Genomic DNA, 21,483 nt, shown 5'->3' with positions numbered 1-21,483 from the left:
TTTTCTGGAGGAAGAGGCCTAATGAATTTAAGTCAACATCCTGATGATCCACCCGAAGACACAACAGAGTCAGCCTCTACCTTGTGCATCAATCCGGGCTTAGGGATGCCAACTTTGCCAAAAACAAGCTTGGTGGAAGATGAAAACTATGACAAATTCTTCCTTACGTTGGAGGACAGATGCAAAAAGACCACAAACAGTAAAGAGTGGGGACCAACTGTACACTTGCTAAATTGCAGGTTAACCACTTAAAAGACCACCCACGGAATCACGTATCCTACAAGTTTCCAGATAGAACTTCTACGAGGGAAACCAGAAGTACTAACCTCTCACGGAAGAACAGTGATTATCGGTACTCGGAAGAGCGGTCATCCTCTAGAAGTAGGAGGACCAAGGCTGTTGAAACCCAAAGTAGAGGTAAAGATGCAGTTCAACGCTTTGTGGGCAAAACCTCTCCAACCTTCAAATTAGAACAACTGAGGGACAGTCGTGAATATGTTATTCTAAATAGAAGAACAGTCCTAAAACTCTAACAGTATATCTACGCTCAACCCAATAAGAACAGAAGACTTAATTCGGGTTGAACCAACCCACGAAGGCAACAACTCTCCTTCACATTACATCTAGAAGAGTGATGCACAAGCTCCGAGACGCATCAGAAAAAATACTTAAACTGGGCTATGATTTAACAGAACTTACGAGCACCACGAGGAAATACAACCATCGAAAACTATCATCCTCTCAACAGAATTGAACAGAAAGGGCAAAGAGAGACAGAAGACAAAGTCCACCAGTAAGGTCACCGACCATAGTCCAACACAGCGAGAAACATGATGACGTCTTCCTGTCACCAGCCCAGGCAAAGTACGACAGATGGCCCAAAGGGCCCTTAACTGAAATTCAAAGAACATTGGTCCAGGTTCCAGCTCCAACATCAAGCACTGAACAAGAGCAAATCAACCGGAACTCGCTAAAACACCTATGGGCTTGGATTCCAAAGGCATTGTCAAGAAACCGTAAATAGCAATCCCTGATATCGCAGACGGCCGACAAGCGCATACCATCAAAATTAGAAGCGGTAACCATGAGATTGGGCTCATAGAACACCCGAGGCTTATCCCATCTGATGGTGCCTGGCGACGTAAATCTGGCTACCTTCGACATTCTGTGCCTTCAGGAAACATGGCTTATGAAAAAACCATCTTTAAATGGCTATGTACTCGCCCATGCTCCAGCCGGCAAAGGAACCAGAGGACGCCCATTCTCCCGCCTTATAACAGCAATTCGGCGGGGCAACGGAATCACCATGAAAGAAATCCTTACATCATCGCTCTTTTTACTCACAGTGTTAGTTACATGGAACCAGAAAAATATGGACACTGGGAAGATCACAGCAGTACCAGTAATTATTATCAACACTTATTGAAACCCGGAGTCCATCTCAAACACCAGTTTTCTCAATATGCTGGAAAATGAGATAGATCGATCTTATATTACGTACCAGGCATTCCACCTACTTATATGTGAAGACCTCAACGCCATCTGCACAAAGAAACATCTATCTCCTCAAACAACTTTGGCAGAATACAGAGGTCATGACTGGCTCACTTTGATGGACTCAAGAGAACTGGTTAATTTGGACAGTCTATATGTAGATACAAGCAGGCTGCCAACTTGGGAAGGTGAAAAATCGACAGCAACAATTGATTACATCTTCGCCTCCCGTACATTAATCTCGACGATAACCTCTTTTGACGTGGTTCAAACTGCAGCCAGCGATCACAACCTTTTGGCCACAACATGGACTGGTTATCGGACAGTACATCAGACTATAGACTGTGCCCTAGACGTAAATAACAAGCAAAATAATCTCACGTTGAGCGCCAACAACATATCGAATCTTGCAACCAACTACTCCCTGTTGGGGCGCTCTAGCCAGACCAACAACAAGCCAGATTATTGTCCTTTACTCAACACATAGAAAAAAATGATGAAAATCAATCGGCCAATACAGGAAACCTGCCCTCATAAATATGATAACACCTTGGTTACCAAAAGAAGATTAGTGAGAACAGCAAAAAGAGCGGTAGCCCATGACAACAACCCAACCACCAGAAAAGCTCTTTTGACAGCATCCAAAAATTACAAATCCTGGTTAAAAAACTACCGCCTTACCCTTTATCAAAATGACTCAGAGGAGATGCTAAAGCAGATTTGCAGAAAAAATGCCCGTAAATTCTGGGCACTGATTCGATCTGCTGACCGCCACTTAAACAACACGCTAACCATCTCCATTGCGGAAGAAGCATGGATAGCTCACTACAAGTTCCTATTTCGAGGTGTGACCCAGGAACCAGATTATCTGACTCAAGAGAATGACCACGGAACTTGCAGCGAAGAGACCTCATGGGTAAAGCTCCATGACAGGAGGGACATCCTGGAGACAATCCAGAAATTGAAAAACTCAAGAGCACTGGGACCAGATGGTATTTCTAATATGGAACTGAAAAAACATCCAGAGGAATGGTCATCCTTTATCAGCCTGGTATTCGAAAGATGCGCCAAAACAAAGCTGCTCCCCAACTCCTGGACGTCCTCTGTGGTCGTCCCGATATATAAAAAAGGAAACAGGGATAACCCATCAAACTTTCGACCAATCGCATTAATGGACGTGATTGGCAAAGTGTATGGCTCCCTGCTACTACGCCGATTTCAAATCTGGTCATGAGACGCAGAATGTAACGATCCCTTTCAGTCGGGCTTTAAGAAGAACATGGGCACCACAATAAACATCTTGACTCTCAGTATTCTAAAGGGAAAAGCGATGGCTTGAGGATCTTGACTTTACATGGCATCTATAGACCTAAGCCAGGCCTTTGATCAAGTCTATAGACCGACACTGTGGAAAAAATTACGCGCATGGAGATGCCCAGAAGAGATCCTGCAACCGATCATATCGCTACACAAGAATACCAGAATGCAGGTACGACTTAATAACCAAGGCCTGCTATCTGCAGCAATACCGACAAACCGTGGAGTAAAACAGGATGCCCGTTGGCTCCATCTCTGTTTTTGTCATACATGGGAGACTTCAAAGACTCGGAGCACGCTGTGCAATCCTTTCCTCCACAGCTAGGCAAATGCGAAATTTCAATATTGTTTTACGCAGATTATGTCATCCTGCTTGACCAGCCAGCCATCGGTGTTCAGAGGCAACTGACTAATTTTGCGAAATATATTACCATCTTGAAATTAATAAAAGCAAGACTAAAATACTAATCTTGGGAAAAAGTGGAGGAATTTCAGATAAATTCAAATGGCAAGTGGATGGTGCACAAATTGAAAGAGTGGTCGAATTCAAATACCTAGGAGTCACGCTGGACAACTCAAAACAGGAAAAGGTGATGCAAACAGCATTACGAACGAAAATAAGAAGCCTAACCGTCCAGGCCCAGGCTGTGGACAAGAAATTTGGCCTTTTTCCTTTTCCCCAGTCTTAAATTTCTACAAAGCTAAGGTCGTCTCCTCCATTGCGTACTGAGTCGAAGCTATGCCTTTCCTACCAAACTTGATCTGGACAGAACTAGAAAGTTACTTCTGGAGAAAGGTTCTTCATTTTCCAAAATCTACTCCTATCACTCTCATAAGACAAGAACTAAGCCAGCTGTCACTGAAGGGAGTAACAGAACGAAATGCCTTAATGCTATATAGAAAAATCCTCTTAGAAGATCCTCCCAAACTTCTAAATGCTATACATGAAGAACAAATAGGCGCTCAAAGCCCTCATTTAAACCGATGGATAAAAGCCCAGGTGGAAAAACTGAAAGAGATCCAAAGTACGCAAAAAGAACTATTAGAGAATCCCTCAAAAACACAAAAAAGACTAAATGAGCGAGATTGGATTTTAACGTTAGACTCAGCAGCAACCTATAAATTGACAGCTCACCTACCTGCGCAGTCTTGGAAGCTCTGCGAGCCACAACCCTTCCTGGAAAAATATCCAAATAGGAAACTTAGAAATGTATTCTTAAGAGCTCGACTGAATCTCCTACCTACCAACGAAATTTTAGAGATCAGAAGCCAGTCTGAATCCAACATTTGTAGATTCTGTATAAATCAGTCTTCGGTGGAGACGACCCGACATCTTCTGCTATTATGCCCAGCAGTTGACCATATTAGGAAACCGTACTTGGAAAATATCTTCACCTTGTCATATATACATGACTAAGAACTTTGGTGGTCCCGCCTGATAGGAGGGAAGAAAACCGCTTGGGTGACGGCCACGGCAAACATTCTGGATTATATTCTAAACCCCATCAAATGATACATTGATGACACAGTTCATTGACATTTTCTGCAACTGTCATTTTCTTGTAAAAACCTTTTATAGATTATAAATCAGTAAATAAAAAAAAATAAAAAAAAATAAGGAGGGGTTCGAGAGTGCTCCTTCCCCCAAGCCAGTCAGAGTGACTGACTATGTGATAGGTCTCCAGAGGAGGATGTCACACATGATGGCAGAAGCTAGTGATAACTTAAAACAGGTCAGGCTCTGCTCAAACATTGGCATGACCAGAAGGCCAGCATGGTTGAGTTTACTCAAGACCAGCTTGTATTAGTTATGGTGCCAAAAAGGCAGAGGGCCTTGCAGGACAAATGGATAGGACCCTTCAAGGTTGTGGGCAAACTTTGAGAGGTGAACTACTTGGTGGATTTAGGCAGACCTAAGGATGCTCCAAGAGTCTTTCACACCAACAGTTTAAAGGCATATGTCTCGAGACCAGAAGTGGGAGCTTTGCTTCTAGCTTCAGCTCAAGAGGAGGAGAGTGAACCTCTTCCTGACCACCTCAGAGGCCAACCTTTGGATGAAAAAATAGAAGCAGTCAACCTCTCTTCTCAACTGACTGCTGAGCAACAGGAGGAGTGCAAATGTCTGTTAAATCAGTTTGCCTCCCTGTTTTCACTATCATCAGGCTTGACCCCTTGGGGCCAGCATGATATTCTCACTGGTGACTGTTTACCTGTGGAAAGCAGAGGTTACAGATTGTCAGAACATGTGAGTTCCCACACCAAAGGAGAGTTCAACAAGATGCTTGATCTTGGGGTTATAGAACCATCTACAAGTCCATGGTCTAGTCCAGTTGTTCTAGTACCAAAGGCAGGATCCAAGGAGTTGAGATTCTGTGTCGACTATGGAGCTCTAAATGCAGTCACTAAGACTGATGCCCATCCTTTGCCAAGAGCAGATGAACTGGTGGATAGACTTGGTTCAGCCAAGTAACTCAGTACATTTGATCTGGCATCAGGCTATTGGCAAATAGCCCTGACAAACCATGCCAAGGAGAAAACTGCATTCTCAACCCCAGCAGGCCTCTACCAGTTCAAGGTTATGCCTTTTGGATTAAATAATGCACCTGCTATATTCCAAAGGATGGTCAATCAAGTTCTGAATGGGATGGAGGACTTCTGCATGGCATAGTTGGATGACATTGCAGTGCTCAGCCCTACATGGAAAGAACATTTAGATCACTTAGGATATGTTGTGCAGGCTCTTGAGCAGGCCCATCTGACCATAAATGCAAGCAAATGTCGAATTGGTCAGAGCAAAGATGTCTACCTTGGTCATGAGGTGGGAGGAGGTGAAATAAGGCCATTGCCCAGCAAAGTACAAGCTGTACAAAACTGGGCCACCCCTACTACTCAAATCCAAGTGAGAGCTTTCCTAGGTCTCACTTGGTTCTACAGAAATTTCATAGAGTACTATGGGATCATAGCTTCTCCCTTGAATGTGATTGCCTCCAAAATTCCATAAAAAGTGTAGATGGAATGAGGAGGGACCTCAAGCCTTTGAAAACCTGAACAAAGCCCTTTGTCAATCTCCAGTCCTAAGAGCTCCTGATTATCACCAACCCTTTATTGTGCAGAAAGATGCATCCAATACAGGTATAGGTGCACTCCTTAGTCAACTGGATGAGAAAGGTAGGGGGCACCCCATTTGCTTCATCAGTAGGAAACTGAAGGAACCAGAAACAAGGTGGGCAACCATAGAGCGTGAATGTTTTGCCATTGTGTGGTCTCTGAAGAAGTTTAGACCATACTTGTATGGATCTACTTTTGTGATTCAGACAGACCACCAACCCTTGAGATGGTTAATGCAAATGAAAGGGGAAAACCCAACACCTCTGAGATGGACAATCTGCCTGCAAGGGTTTGATTTCTCCATTGAGCACAGATCAGGATGTCACCACCAAAATGCTGATGGTCTCTCTAGGATGTTTTTAACTGACTAGGGGTAGAGATTCATCCAGGAGTGGATTAAATCCTCCTATCCCTTAGTATGGGGGGGGGCGAGTGTTAGAGAGAATTCTCCAGAATTGCTAATTTTCCTCACCTACTGCTTTGCTGGATTTTTAGGATTTATATTTTTCACCTGGTAAGAGTGTGAGCCTTTCCCCCCCCCTTACATGTGTTTTGCTGTGTGTGTTTAACATGTTTGTGTTCATAGACTGTGGACCCTCGCCTACTCCACAGGCATCATCTTTTTGCTGTGTCAGTGCAGTGACACAGGGTTGTCTTTCAGACTTCCCACCTCAGACTCCATTTTCTGGGACTGACTACTGTCTCTCAGAACATGTAAAGTTGCCATTAACTTTATTAGTCTCTTTAAACCACAGACCCAGTACGTACACACCACCTTACATGGAGTATTGGAAAGGGTTAATACTTAGCCCTTTTTGTCTGTTTCTCTTGGAGCACTGTTTCGCTCCCTTTTCATCAAGACTTGGCTGGTGGCAGTGGTAACTACCTTATTTTTCATACCGCAGTTATCTTAAATAACCATGGTATTGTTTTAGGCTATCTTTGTAGCCTCGAACTTAAACCCACTAGACCATATATGTTTTTATACGGTTCCAGGTGGGTTTAGTCACCATTTCTTTTTGAAAATGTCTTTCTCATGTTTTACTATGTGCGCCAAACCAGGTTTGGTTCCTTTGTTCGCCGTCCTTTAGCTGGCTTCTGCAAAGAAGCCCTCCTTAAGGCGCCTGAAAGTCTGGGTAGGCAGGATGTGAGGGAGGGGTTTTAGGACCCCTGCCATGGGTTCCCTTGGTAACCCAAGTCACACTCATGTTTGATTGGCTAGGTGACTGTCTCGCCAGGGCAGCCACCCTGCTGTGTGATTGACAGCCAGGCTGTGTAAATGGGGGACAACTGCATAAAAAGCAGGTCTCTGGGATTGGAAAGGCAGAGTCGCCACTGGAACGAAAGAACCAATGAGGAGCTGACAGAAGAGGACCCCTACAACGACTGAACCGCCCAGTGAACCCCTGCTGCAGGTCCGAATCTTCAGACTCCAACGACAGAGAGGATCCTCCAGGAATCTTCTTCCCCTGAGCTGGTGGGACCAATGAATTCGCCCAAACTGCAAGTCAGGGCTCCCTTCTCTGGTCAAATTTGCTGTACAGAGCTACAGTGGGCCGGATAGCCAGGAAGGTCAGAGCCTGCTTATGTTTTAAGGAGTGCACCTTTTATTCGTTGCTTTGCTCTGCTGCTGGTTTCTTCCCTGGGCATTGCAGGACCCACCATTCTTCCTACTTCATGTCAGTCCGACAGTCGCTTCAGGAACTGTGAGCCTGCAGGACCTGACAGGAACGTCCGCCTCAGCTACAGCTTCTTCTCCATTTAAAGGTACTGTGTAAATCCGGTTGATCATTTCGTTCAGCCGCATTGAAGGTGTGTGAAACCTTTCGCCAATCCGAGGGCTTTTCCTTCTCTTCTCTTTAAACTAACTTTTCTGCGGACCAACTTCGTCCGTAACTCTTTGCAAAGACTTAACTGCGAACTGTGTGATCTTGAGCAAAAGACTTTTGTCCTATTGACTTTGGCCCTAAGCCTTTTGGATTTGATTCCATCATTGTAGTTCCTCTTTCTAGATTGCCCTGCTTACTTACCTGTTGGTGCTGCTCAATCTTAGCCTAACTTTGAGTGCCATTTTGCTCACACTTCATTTTGAGTTTAACTTGTCCAGAATCTATTGGGAGTGGTGTGGTGTATTAGTAACGTGAATTTTCAAATGCTTTACCTTAGTGAAATGTTTAATAACGGATGTGTAAATAAATGTATATTCTTTTACTCAGAAACCTTGAGTCAGTGTTTGTTTGAATCATATTGATTGCTGTCCTTTGTGTAACTATTAATACTGCTCACTTTACTCTTGAGATAAGTCTGGCTGCTCAGCCATCGCTACCACTTTACTGTGTAGTACAGGCTTTTACCAAAGGTGAAATTGTACTGTCACTTGTAGTCTTAATTGTGTGTGGTGTACCCAAAGGGTACTGCATATAATTCTGCCTAACAAAGCCCATTGTCATGTATGTGCACTCGCAGCACCCATGGCACAACATTTTGATTGTGCAGCACATATGGCAATCCAAAGGGTGCCATTAGATACCTTCTGTTGCACTTGCAGGTTTTGATCTTCCTTTGGCAGGCAATATCATCTCCAATGCAGCTGGCCAAATCTTCCAGACTATTACTGTCATGCAGCTAGAACCCAGCCAGCCAGGGTATTTGTACACAGTCATCTAAAACAACCGCTACACGTACGCTTTTATCTTCACATCTAAGGAATGGTCATTGACAAAACAAGGTTGGTTGGGCAGACAAACCAACTGTGAGTGTCCCAGATGTCTCCCCATCACTGGCAGAGTTCCTGTGACATACAGGGCCGACCATTGTTGAAAGGGTATGATGATGCAATCCACTACTGGTTCTGAGCCAGTGGAGCTTTGATCTGCACCTAGCACATGTGCAGGAAGGAAGACAGACCATACTTTGACCTGGCAGGCCTACGAATGGGTGCCTGTGCACCAGAGAGCACTTGAGTGAAAAAGGTCAAATCCCCATATAACAAGACTGAGGGATCATGCAAGGAGCGGCACTCACCATTTATGAATTCTTGAATGATGATCCCATTATGACATAGGGAAGGGGCAGGAAGAATGTCATTCATGCAGTGGATGAGGTTGTGGAAGACTATGGAGGGGTAAAAGAATGCATTTAATGCATGGCACAGAGGGATTTGCACTAGTGGGTAGGAGTAGGAGAATGTGAGGTATGGTTTGGAAGGCAGCCAGACAAACACACATATTAGCTTTGCAGAAAAGCAGTTGTCAGCATTTCTGGTTTTGATACTAATTTATGGTTTCTCTCACAAATTGCCTGCTGCTCTCACTCTATGAGAAGCACCTACACAGGTCTATAATATGAATGCAACATAACTCAATGTCTACATCCGGTCTTTTCAAATGGTCAAGTTTACATATTAAATATATGCAAGTGATACAGGCACATCGTATGCAAATGTTGAAGCAAAAAAAACACCTCTACCCCCTTCTCATGGTTACAGCTCCAGTGTTATCAAGGGCAAATAATTGGAAATAAGACAAGTTACCTGCTGCAGCCAATGTACTTCCAATCCCTTGGGCTGAAACTCCATTGAAATATGGCAAAATTACAAGTGAAGTTTGTAAACTGTGCCTGGGCATACAAAACTCAGTAGAGTAAAGATAGTTGGAGAAGGTTCTTGGAATCGTTGGCTGTGCATTCTAACGGTGGAGGAATGGATAAGGTCTACCCTGAACATTCATGTGCAAGAAGAAACTGCATTTGTCGTAGCTCACAATGCAGGCACCATTTACAACAAATGAAGTGGTACATACTGTTGACATCATTGCTGTTTGTGCACTTGTTCAAAATACCCAACACTTTAAGAATAAAATTGAGCAATAGATTGGACGTTAAAGCATAATATTAGCTTTGTGGGTGTGGTTTAGGCTATGGGTAATGCCAGCTTTCGTTTAAGATAAAATGTGTGTTAACTCTGCAGAGTTGGGCTGCACAGTATATAAGAACACGTTCAGATTTGTGGGTATAGATATAGATGTCCTGCTGTTGTTTGTAGTACTGTTTCACAGTAAAAGTCCTACATTGTATTTAAAATATAATTAATGTAAAGATTACTTATAAACATCGCAGTCATGCATTGTGTGACATACTTTGCAGTTGGTTCTCCTGGTAGTATGGTAGTACTAAGCGTGCAGCAGGATGTCAAAGAAACATGATAAACCCAGCACAGATGCCATTTGCCTGCTCAACACTGAGCAGCTTCTGTAAAAATGGCTGAATGGATATCTTTACAGGACACCTTTACAGCTGTGAAATAGTGTGTAGCTTTGGTACACAGCTTTTTTTTCTCACCCTTCTATGTCCTTGGATATCCTTTCAAACAGCACCCTTATCTGCAGTTTGATGGCTTCCAAAGTTAGCATGCACTGAGGAGTTGCAAGCTACAGAATGAAGCCTGATTTCCAAGCCCTGTAATAAGCCAACGGGGCGCATGGAAACAACAGGGGTGCCAGGAAAGTATTGGGTGTGTGGGTGAATGGTGTCAGAAACACAAAAGCACCACATGGAGTGGTGATGCTGCAATCACCCTTTGTCCTTGCATCAATTAAGATAATCCTGTTTCTCATGGGGGTTGTTGTCAACATTCAGTGAGTCAGTATGTTGGGGAAGCCCACCTCCACTCTGTGTAGATGACAATATCCATCATCGTCTATATTGGGAGTTTGGGGAAACATCTGTATCAAAGATGTATGCATTGTGCGTTAAGTCAGATATCCTGATTCTTACACTGAATGCAAATGTAAAAATGTATTATCTCTCCTGAATGTCAGCACTGTCATATTCATGGGTTTAATGCCATTGTATTTGGATAAGAAATTATTACACTCAGTGACTCCCCCTAGTTCTCGCACTTACCAGGTAGGCCAATCACCCCATTTTAGTTTCTCTTCATTGGCTCCAGATTCACTTGCATAGTCTGCTGCATTCCCCCCACAAAGCAATGGTAATGGGACAACCAGTTTATCTGGCTGCCAAACTCCAAATATCCGGAGGGGCAAGTATGGAAAATGGACTTCTGCATTAGTATAAGGATGAGTAGAGTATAAAGTGCCCACTCAGTCCAGACTTTTACAAACCAAGAGCCAACACAATCATAAAGGTAAAACATGCACCGCGTTTGCGTGGGCAGAGGGAAGGCTATACTTTTAGAAGGGGTGTGAAAGTAGTACAGCATCATGTCAAAGAGTGATGTATAATAGTCTAAAATAGAGAAAGGTCCATTCAAGGTTCTATACAAATATATACTGTAATCAGCCACACCATGCAATATAACTAACTAGAAAACAGTGTAAAAACCCACCATGTATAAAAACACAGAATATGCACAGACAGAAAAGATTCAGCACTCTGGGTAATGAGAAAGGGCAATTAAGATCACAATGTTCAACGTATATGTTTGTGAGGTTGCAAAAGGAATTACACTGACCTATCGAGCATCTAGGGATCAAATATGGGTCAGGTGGGCAGATATTAGTCAATAATATCTTTGCAAAGGTATTGGTGGTTTGACAGCATCAAACCTCTCGGCATCGTTATCCTCGAAGCGGTTGTGGGAGAGGTCCCTAGGGCAGGAAATACAAGTCGATGTCTGGGAATACTGTTGCATGATGATCAGGAAGGGGGCGGTTAATTCGAATTATAAGTTGATTCACTTCAAATTTTTACATCAAGGTTATTATTCCCCAGCTCAGCTAAAGGGCTATTTTCCTAAGAGATCAGGGGCATGCCTCCGATGTGGCCAGGAGATGGCGGGTTTTCTACATGTGGCTTGGGAATGCGTGGAGCTGGAGCACTTTTGGCAACAGGGGTTTGGTGTAATTGGGGATATCGCAGGGCAGCGCCTGACACCGGATCCTGAAGTGGTCCTGTTGGGATATACGAAACAGATGCCTTGGAAATTGGTGGGTCTCCTCTTGATTTTGGCAAAACGCCGGGTGGCTATGGGGTGGGGGCAAAGGCAAAGCCCGACGTTTGAGCAATGGTCGCGACACATACTGTATTGTAACGATATGGAGACACGTTAGGGTGCGCTGCGGGGAGAGCATCAGAGTGACAGTCGGATGTGGGATGCGTATACAATGTACCTTCTCAACAAGTCGGAAAGGGAGGACTCTGTATCTCCTGTTGTTCAAGGATCCTCCATGTAGCTTGGCCCCAGGGCGAGATCTCCGCCTGATCTCTGAAATCAGAAATGTGGACTAGACAGTTTGAACGCTACACCTCCATTGGTATGGAGGTCAATTTGGAAGGGCTATATGCAGAAAAACGGTTTTGTGGTCTACCCGGCCCTCTGGACTTTCTAGGGCTACCTTCATATGCGTACCGGGGGGGAGGAAGGGATAGGGGGAGGGGCTCGATGATGCATTGTTTGCGTTGTTATTTGAAGTGCCAATAAAGAAATTTAGAAAAAAAGAAAAAAAACTCGGCATCAATCGCAGGTTCTTTACAGTTCAAAGATGTGACAGGTGCCATGGTCCATCTGCAAGCTGCTGTTTACTTGGGGTAGAAAGCGAAGATGGCTATGGTCTTGAATCGTCTACTTAGGCTGTGCAGATTGGGCGGTCGACAGGTTTGGTCTTTGGTTGAAGTTCGAAGGTGGTGAGCTGGTACCAGGATGAACAGGTGAGTTGATTCTATGTGGAGGCTCAGAGGTCACTGTTCAGGAGACACCAGGGTTGGGCTCAATTGACTTACAGGCATGGCCATGCCAAGGCTGGTGCTTTGGACAGAAACTGCAAGGCATCAGTATTTGGTGTTTTTAGCCAAGCAAGCAAAACACTTAAGTTGGCACAGTGAAAGGCTGAACTAAGTCGAAGAAGCAAGCAACGGTTCAAAGAAAAATGAACGCCAAAGGCCGGACTGAAGGGTCCTGATATTTGGCTTGGTGTTCAACATGCTCAAGTCACAGCTCGCAGCGGGTCGAAGTTGACAACAGGGGTCTTGGTTGTTCTGGTTTCGAGGTGCTATGAGTCCTACTCCAGGGCCTCAAGGCCCCTGGTTTCACTTTTCCTGGGCTCCCAAACACAGGGGAGTTTGGTGCATACCTTCAGAGGTCCTGCAACATGGTGAGGCCCCAGGCAGCAGAGTGGCTGGCAGAGATGTGGTCTTGATCCAGCAGTAGAGGTCACCCCATATCGTCCCTGGGAATGGTTCGGAGACAGAGCTCGCCTCTGCCTTTGAACACCTGCCTTCACCTCATAACTGGAGGACCCTGGAAAGGACGGCTCTACCAGCAGGGTCCAGTGAAATCGTCTTTCAGGATTTGAGTCCAAAGGATGATTCAAAGAAGTGTGAAACCCCTTCTTTTAAAAGCAAAAATCAATTGGTGATTGTATTAAAACTAGTCTACTTCAGGGGTCCAAACTGTGCATTTGAAATGAGTGGACTTTGCCCTTCTGACATCACACTCAAAGTGCCTTGTGCTGAAAGAGGTGAAGGGGACAGGAAAGAGAAAGAGAAGCAGAGAGAATCAAGATGTCAAACCCTTCCATAATTGTATGGTTCACTTAATGGCTACACTAACCCTGCTCCCACCCTTTCTCAATGGAATCAAAGGCCTTTGGATATGCAGCACCCTGGTATGAGGCCTAGCCCTTGCTAAATGGGCATGCCCTTTGATTTATGTTCCGAACCCAGCTTCCTGTAGGGTGGCTGTCTCTGGGGAAAGGGTGTTACCTGCCCTTTCGAAGGAACAAAGAGAGGCAAACCCCCAAAGCCATAGTCCTGGCGGTGGGCAGGGTGGAGCCTTGTCTGGAATGAAAAAACATCACCATTCCACAGCTGATCTGGGTCCACATGGCTGACACATGTGTGAATCAATTTAATGTGGCAGGGATATCTATGAGGTATGCTGACCAGCATACCCTAACTCAGGTGTGGCTTATTTTTACAGTTTACTGTGCCACCAGAGTTCTGCAGTTTTTGGAACAGGGCTGCATATTCTAAATGCAGCCGATGTGTGACAGGGACTTGGCTATCACTGCTGCTGTCAAGAGGGCACCTGTGACCTTTGAACCTGCACAGTACCACTGTTATAGCGGGGTCTTTGAAACAGGATTCAGATGCAGCAGGGCAAAAGTACGCACAATGCTTTTTGCATGAATGTTTATGAAAGAAGAATCTGATCTGCAAATTTCCATTTCAGAGCTGGAATTACCTGAATCATTTTATTATTTAATACAAAATCAAACAAGCCAGGGCTCCTATACCCTTGCCAGATGGCGATTCCCCACAGTAAGGTCCACTCCTAGTTCAGACATTCTAAGACTAACCATTCCCTACTTAAAACATGCCTGTTATTCTGCCAAGTCATTTTCTATTGATTCACACTGTGCATGGAATGCCCCCCTCCATTTGTTTTTCTCTCTTCTTTATTTGCTTTTTGTAAAGCCCCAACAACCCATCTGTTATCCCTTGCTTATTCTGGAGATTTGTTTTTATATGTCTACTTAATTTATGTTATAATATTATTATTATTACTATTATTATTATTATTAATAATAATAATGTTCATATTATTATTATTATTATTATTATTATTATTATTATTATTCATTCAGGTCAGGAGACGTTTTATACATTTCATGAATAAAACAATATAAACTTCGTTCCACATTGTCTTCCTGTACATATTTGCATTTTTCATCTGTGGCATGTACAATGCTGCCAGCTAGCAATGGGCCACTAGTACTATTGAATCTTTTTTCATTGATGGAAGTTCACATGGTGTAGACGTAGGACAAACAAATCAAGCAACCAGTAAATTTGATGTCAATATTACTTGGTATATTATACCACAGACAAGTTAGATAGGTGTGTTATACAGATGTAAATAAGTAAAGAGCAGTAGCACAAATGCAAATGGCATTTATAACTAGGCAACCAGCTTCACCGCCTTCAATCACTAGCACTATGGAACAGCAGCAGCCACTGTTTCTGCTGTGACTGTGAAATGGCTGCACTAAAGATCTTTTGGATGCATCCCAGTACTGTGCCTCATGTTACATCACATGGCACTGCAAGTATGTGGTAACGGACATGATCTGAGATATGCCCAGTCAAACAGTTGTATTGCAGAGAATGGACGTGAAAAGATTCTGTTCAAAAGGAAAACCTTATACACGATGGAGCATAGAGGTGTGTCCAAATATGTTATTTGGGCCCATATGGAGATATTGGCAGTGGCAGGTTGTTTTCTATAACTGCCTCAAACTGATGTATACTTCCAATCCTGATAGACTGCCTTTGAAAGCACACATCTGGGCAAGTAGCTTTATATTGCCCTCATATCGCTATAACTGTGACATTATCATCCTCCTTCTCTCCAATGTATCCCCTCTTTTCAAAGTCATGAGTTAAACATGCCCGCCTCAGATGGGTTACAACCTATATCATAGTCATCTATATTATCCTGACACTCATCATCAGTGGATCCAGGTGATGGTATTGGTGGTGGCATAGACCAGGATGATCCCATAACCTCTACTTATGGCTCATCAGTGGATAGAGTCAGTAGGTATGTTCCCCATTTGCTCTAGAGACAGTGAGCTGAACCTCTACCTAACGCTCCTATTATCCCCTGACACCTTTAGGTGTTATGGACATGTTGGAACTCAAGATGGTTTCTTGTCCTTTATCCATAAGAAGATGGCATGTTGCAGGTTCAGTTACAGCAGATGTAAAATGTATAAGACCTTCTCTACAACTTGTGTATTGTGCATCACCACTGAAAGATGACATCCAACGTTGCAGACAGTCAATAGACTCTGGTGCCTTTGCTTAAAAGCACTAAATGTAATCTACTCCTGCCTATAAATAACTGTATGACTTTTTCTCAACTAGAATCTAGTATTTGGCCCAGCCACCGAAAGATGCCAGAGTCACTTACAGCCACTAATTCCATTCCCCCATGCCTACCACAAATTATAAGACTGGTTTGTGCATCTACTGACTATTATTTGGTCTGGGCACTAAAGTATGACACAGTTACTTACAACCACTGAATATAGTCTTCGCTTGCCTGCCAAGAATTAGGAGACTTTGTATCTCTGCAACCACAATCTAGTATGTTGTATGGTTACTAAAATACAACACACTTAGACATGACACTGAATAGAATCCCCACGTGGCTATCAAGAACTGTAGGAATCTTTGTCTGTGACTAGTGTTTGGTATGGCCACTAAAAGACACACTCTGTTGAAAATAATGAATTCACTTTGTTGCACTTTATTGCTTTCAACAATTTGGACTGGCCACAGCAAGATGGTGAAGTTACATACTAAATTTAATGTATTTCTGTTTACCAAAAATGACTATAATTGTTCACTGCAGCTGCTACCTGATACTTGGCACAGCCACTAAAAGAGAAGGCACTCATTCACAGCCAACCAACACAGTTAAGACTTTTTTTTGCAACTAGTATTTGCTATAGCCACTAAAACACAATGCACTCAATTACAGACACTCAAAATAATCTTCATCTGCCTACCAAAAAATCAAAGACTTTATCCCTGCAACTAGCATTTACTATAGGCACCAAAAGTGATAGACACCAAATACAATCCCAGCCTACCAAGATATATAATATGTTTTCTCTGCAGATAATAACTAGTAGTTGGTATGGCCACATAAAGACAATCTCAGGTAAAGAAACTGAACATAGTCTCCTCTTGTCTACCAAGAAGTATTACACTTTTTTGATGCAACTAATATTTGGTATGAGCACTTAAACTCAATACACTCAGTTACAGGCACAGGGCCTCATTCTAAATTGGCTGGTCTGGTAAAAAAGTGCCAGTATTCATGTATACGAGCACTTTACCGGAGCAGTTGACTACAGGAATGCTGGCAGGGCACCTGTGTAAACACCAGCTAAAAGCTGGAGATAAGGCAAGCGCCCTACCGGCAGAGAAAGACGTCATTACCGGCACCAGTATTGCCAGTGCTGGCAATGATGGCAAATCCACTATGGAGTCCTATGGGACTCCATGAATGAGGATTTACCCTGTCACTCCAGCCCCCGTGATGTGGCGGCAATGCCACCGGACCGGGTGCCGGAAACGGAAACTACATTGGCTGGTATTCCGGTGGCTCTACCGCCAGGATACTAGCAATGTTAGAATGAGGCCCACTGACATTAATCGCCTACTTCTTACCGAGAAAAATAGGAATTCTCTCTCCAACGATTATGTTGTATGGTAGCTAAAAGGTTTCACAATCATCAACATCTATTGAATATCACCTAATCTACTGCCTGCCTTCAAACATTTCAGTGGTATTGTTCTCAAAAACGCACAATAGTTCCCAAGCATTGATGTCATGGAATGTGGTCCTTAGAATGTAGAAAACCCAGCATTAGTGATACAAATATAGCCTATCATATCATTAATAATCCCTCAACAAAATCGTCTTTCAATGTGTTTACCTGTCCTTCACGCAATCTTTTTTAAATGTTTACATCTCAGGCAACTACAGCCTGAATTACTGGATATTAACCCGGTGTCACAGATCACTTTAATAACACACCAACTTCCTGAGCCAGCTTAATTGTTTTATTAAGTTTCTTGAAAGAGGCAGTAAGGCACGTCCCTCTCTTTCTCTCATGTAGAGAAAGAAAGACCCTCCCAAACACAGATGTCCTTTCACCCCAGGTTAGTGTCTGCTGCTTGTTCATCCCTACTGTCTAGACTATGCTTTTCTATCTTTGAGTTCCTAAAAGCAACCGCCTTATCTATCTAGCCTAATTTCGCAGGTGTGGCCTTTGCTAGCTTTGGGATAGTTTGAAGGGGTTTTGCGGGTTGTGCTTTCTGATACTCAAGCTTGAATGTATCTACTGTCTTCCAGACCCCGATGTTCCTCTCCCTGTGTCTCGATTACTCTACTTTCCTCCCGCTACTCTCCCTCCATCTCCACTCCCCATATCTCCTTCTTCCTCCTGTGTATGCCTCCTCTCTCCTTCTGGTGGGTCTCTTTCTACAACCTACCTCCACCCTTCGATGATATTCCTTCCTAATTTCTCCAATGTTACCCTCACCTCCCCACTCCACTACCACTCTACTTCACGTTAACTCTGCACCCCACTACCACTCCTTCTTCTCTACACTACTGCTCTCACCACTTCAGTCCAGTACTACTCGCCCTTCTCCACTCCACCGTTTCTCTCCCCTCTCCACTTGTGTTTGATGCAGACATGCCAATGCATAAAGTTTCTATATCATGTAAACGTTTGCGGAAATAGAGGGAACAACACACAACACTTGCAATGTCCTGATATTAAAGTAATAACAACATTTGTGATGAAGGATTGTTCACTTGTGCTTGTTAAGTTTATGGGGCAATATATACTGACCTTGTCACTGTAGGTATATCTTATCATCTGCATAGATATTTCTTTGTCTTATTTAATATGGATTATTTACCTTTTCTTGTAGATGTACATAAATACATATAAAACATTCTATTTTTTCATAAATAATACACGTGTATTGTTAGTTGTATTGTGTTTTTGATGTGCCACCTTCCAAGAGTTGGGCTTTGCTGCTCAACATGTACCCTAGGTGAGTGTAAGAAGTTGGGGGGTTGGAGGGGTTATATGTATTAGCTTGGTGAGGGACTACCACTACATGGACTTATCACAGTGCTTGGAGGGATTCGTTTGAACAATGTGAGATTATTATTCATTGAGAAGCAGTGCAGAGCAGGGGTGTTCTATGACCTGAATCTATCCAGTGAAAATCATCATACCTCCTTTATTAGCCCCACTCGTATCTCAGTATAAGAGCTGCCAGTAAATTGATCAACATAGGATCAGTGTCTTTGAGGTTGGTGTCAATACAAGGCAGTGGCTAAAATAACTCTAATTAAAATATAGAGCATTATGAGATGAGCAATTAAATCTTGTTTTAAGTTTTTATATCGTTGTAAACTGTTTTTAAATTGATTTAATATTAGTAAGCAATATACTTCTTCTGATTGTTTCCTAGGTTTTTGGATTCCTGAATTTCATACTTTGGGCTGGGAATATTTGGTTTGTATTTAAGGAGACTGGCTGGCATTCATCTGGACAAAGATATCCTCAAGAAAACATGGAAAAACAACCCAGCGGCTACAACCAGCCATTTAACCAGAGTGGTTATAGTCAAGATAGCTATGCACCCACTGGTGGGTACAACCAACCCGAAGACGTGAGCCAACAGCCTAATCTTGGCCAATCGGGTGGATATCCTCCTCAGCCACCCTTTAACCAGACAGGATATGCTCCTAGTGCTCCAACCTCGTTTGCCAATCAAATGTAACATTGACGACATGTGTTAACAGTTTAACAATACAACGGTTCAGTGGCACAAATATTTTTAAAACCTGAAGTTGGTACGTGCAGTACTAAACAGGGTATTCAAAGTACAAGTTTAAATGTTTAACGTGGCACTTCTAGTTTAATACCTAATTGTGATTAGACAATGAAATAGGTTGTGAACTAGGATAAATGTTATATGCAATGTGTAGACATTTTTATTGTAGCTTTTGTCAGGTCTAGTGGTACATGGCAATAGTTGAAACCAGGTGTGCTATTTACTACTCCCTAAATAGTGTTCTTTCAACCTATGTTACGTTTTATGTGCAGAATATTTTATATAATGTCGAGCATTTATACTTTGAATTATAATGCATGAAATATTTGAATGTTTTTTTAAATGGTTGTGTTTTTCATTTAATTTTTATCTACACACAAGGTTATTTATTATGATTTGATGCATGATCGTGAATTTTGACTGAACTGTTTTGACTGAACTGCGTTGAAAAGGAGATTTTCAGTTAGTGTATTTTACTATTTGAAAACAACTATGTGTAATTATGTGCATATTTTATATGTGACAAATTGTGAGTGTTTCACTTGACCATCCATTCAATGTAATGAAACTAAAGTGCAGTCCATCACATACAAAGTATTTTATTCAATTCTTCATCCACATTTTTTGTGTGTATCTTGTGTAGCACCAGTGCTAGGTGGAGAGTAATAAACTGTAAAATTAAGAGCCATGTAAGATCGTATATGTGACAAAGAGATGTTATTTTGAAATGTTAAATTAAGTTGAGATACACATTTTGTTGCCAACAGGACATCAGAAAGAGATGGCCACTACTGCTTCCTTGGCCCTTCCTCTATTTACTGAAGGCTCTTTCTTTGGGATTTTAGACATCCACAGCATGATATGATGTTAATGCATTGGAGCCCAAGTGCAACCATTGGATGCCATTTCTAACACAGCCTCCTGCAGTGAATAAGCTGTGATCGTCTTGCCCAGTGTATATAGCCACAATGAAAAAGCATGTGGCGCCCTGTACGCCCACGTGGATGCCTGCCAATGTGGCCAGAAAGGGCAAATGCACAGAGCAGACTTCCCACTCTGCTACTTACTCCTTGTGGGGAATCTAAAGCAAAAATGCATTGATGATTGGAAACTGACAGAAAAAAAAGTTCTGTCTTTTTTCACACAGTCATGCCATTTTACAGGCCAGAGAAAATGTGCCTATGAATATTTCGCCACAATATATACAAACTAAAATGAATAAGTCTGTTCATTAAAATATGCTTCTTGTTAATTAAAAGAACGAATGCATGGGCATAATCTCCTGAACACCATATATCACACAATCACAACTTAACCAGTCGGTTAAAATTAAGCACAATTTGTATTATCAATCCAATCAACAAATTTGGCTTCAGCTACCAAAATGTTGCTAAACATTTCCTAACAGTAATTTATTTCAAGTCAAGTTTATTTCGGAATATATCCATCCATGAAACACACAATATTAAATACCATACATGATAATCTCCATACATTACGTTATTAAAACGGAGGAACATAATTCTTTAGATGCAATTATTTCAAGTCAATTATTAGGGGTCAAATATAAATCGTATTTCCTTATTTTCAGAGCTTGATATGTCAAAACAATGTATTTAATCATCGGCTTTCAAAATGAGGCGTAGTATTAAAGATATAACTGAACATATGTATTTCTTCCTACCTTTTCATCAGTATATAATATCACAGTATCAGTATAAATTATCGCTGTATTAGTATGGAATATCACTGTAAAGAATCATGCTGTCAAAGTTTTACCATCAAAGGACATCATTCTGATTGTGGAGTAAACAATGTATGGATAGAAAGTGAATGGATAAATGTTGTGCAATCTACTTTACCCTAATAAAGTTATTACCCACAGTGCATTCTTGTTGTTTGTCTTCAACCAATTACAGTAAGCTTCATAATGTAAATCCAAGATGCGTTGCATACAACTGTCAACAGTCCAACAATGAAACTATGATGTTTTTCAACCTGAATAAAACACCCCGTTTACTCCCACTGTGGCATTGTTTTTGTTACAACAAGACTAGGTCATACATCTGAATATCATTGTCCTTGGATCTCTCTGCTGCCTTTGATCTGGTTGACCACCAGATCCTCACTCAACACCTCTCCTCAGCTGCTGCATTCTCTCAGAATGCC

At 42.4% G+C, this 21,483-nt stretch overlaps 1 protein-coding gene across 2 annotated transcripts in view; it reads left to right on the top strand.

Annotated features, from left to right (window-relative positions):
* The window catches only part of SYNPR (synaptoporin), a 1,048,813-nt gene extending 1,027,612 nt beyond the window's left edge, over positions 1–21,201 (top strand). For both annotated transcript variants that reach the window (XM_069643717.1, XM_069643718.1), the window contains one exon: positions 18,949–21,201. In XM_069643717.1, the coding sequence (XP_069499818.1) occupies positions 18,949–19,260 (312 nt within the window). In that variant the 3' untranslated portion in view covers positions 19,261–21,201. The remainder of the gene's footprint in view (positions 1–18,948) is intronic.
* The last annotated feature ends 282 nt before the right edge of the window (positions 21,202–21,483 follow it).

Source organism: Ambystoma mexicanum, chromosome 2p, assembly GCF_040938575.1.
Source record: "Ambystoma mexicanum isolate Mex_15411 chromosome 2p, UKY_AmexF1_1, whole genome shotgun sequence".
NCBI classification, from domain to species: domain Eukaryota; kingdom Metazoa; phylum Chordata; class Amphibia; order Caudata; family Ambystomatidae; genus Ambystoma; species Ambystoma mexicanum.
The sequence above is the reverse complement of the archived record's forward strand: the minus strand, read 5'-3'. Positions and strand labels throughout refer to the sequence as shown.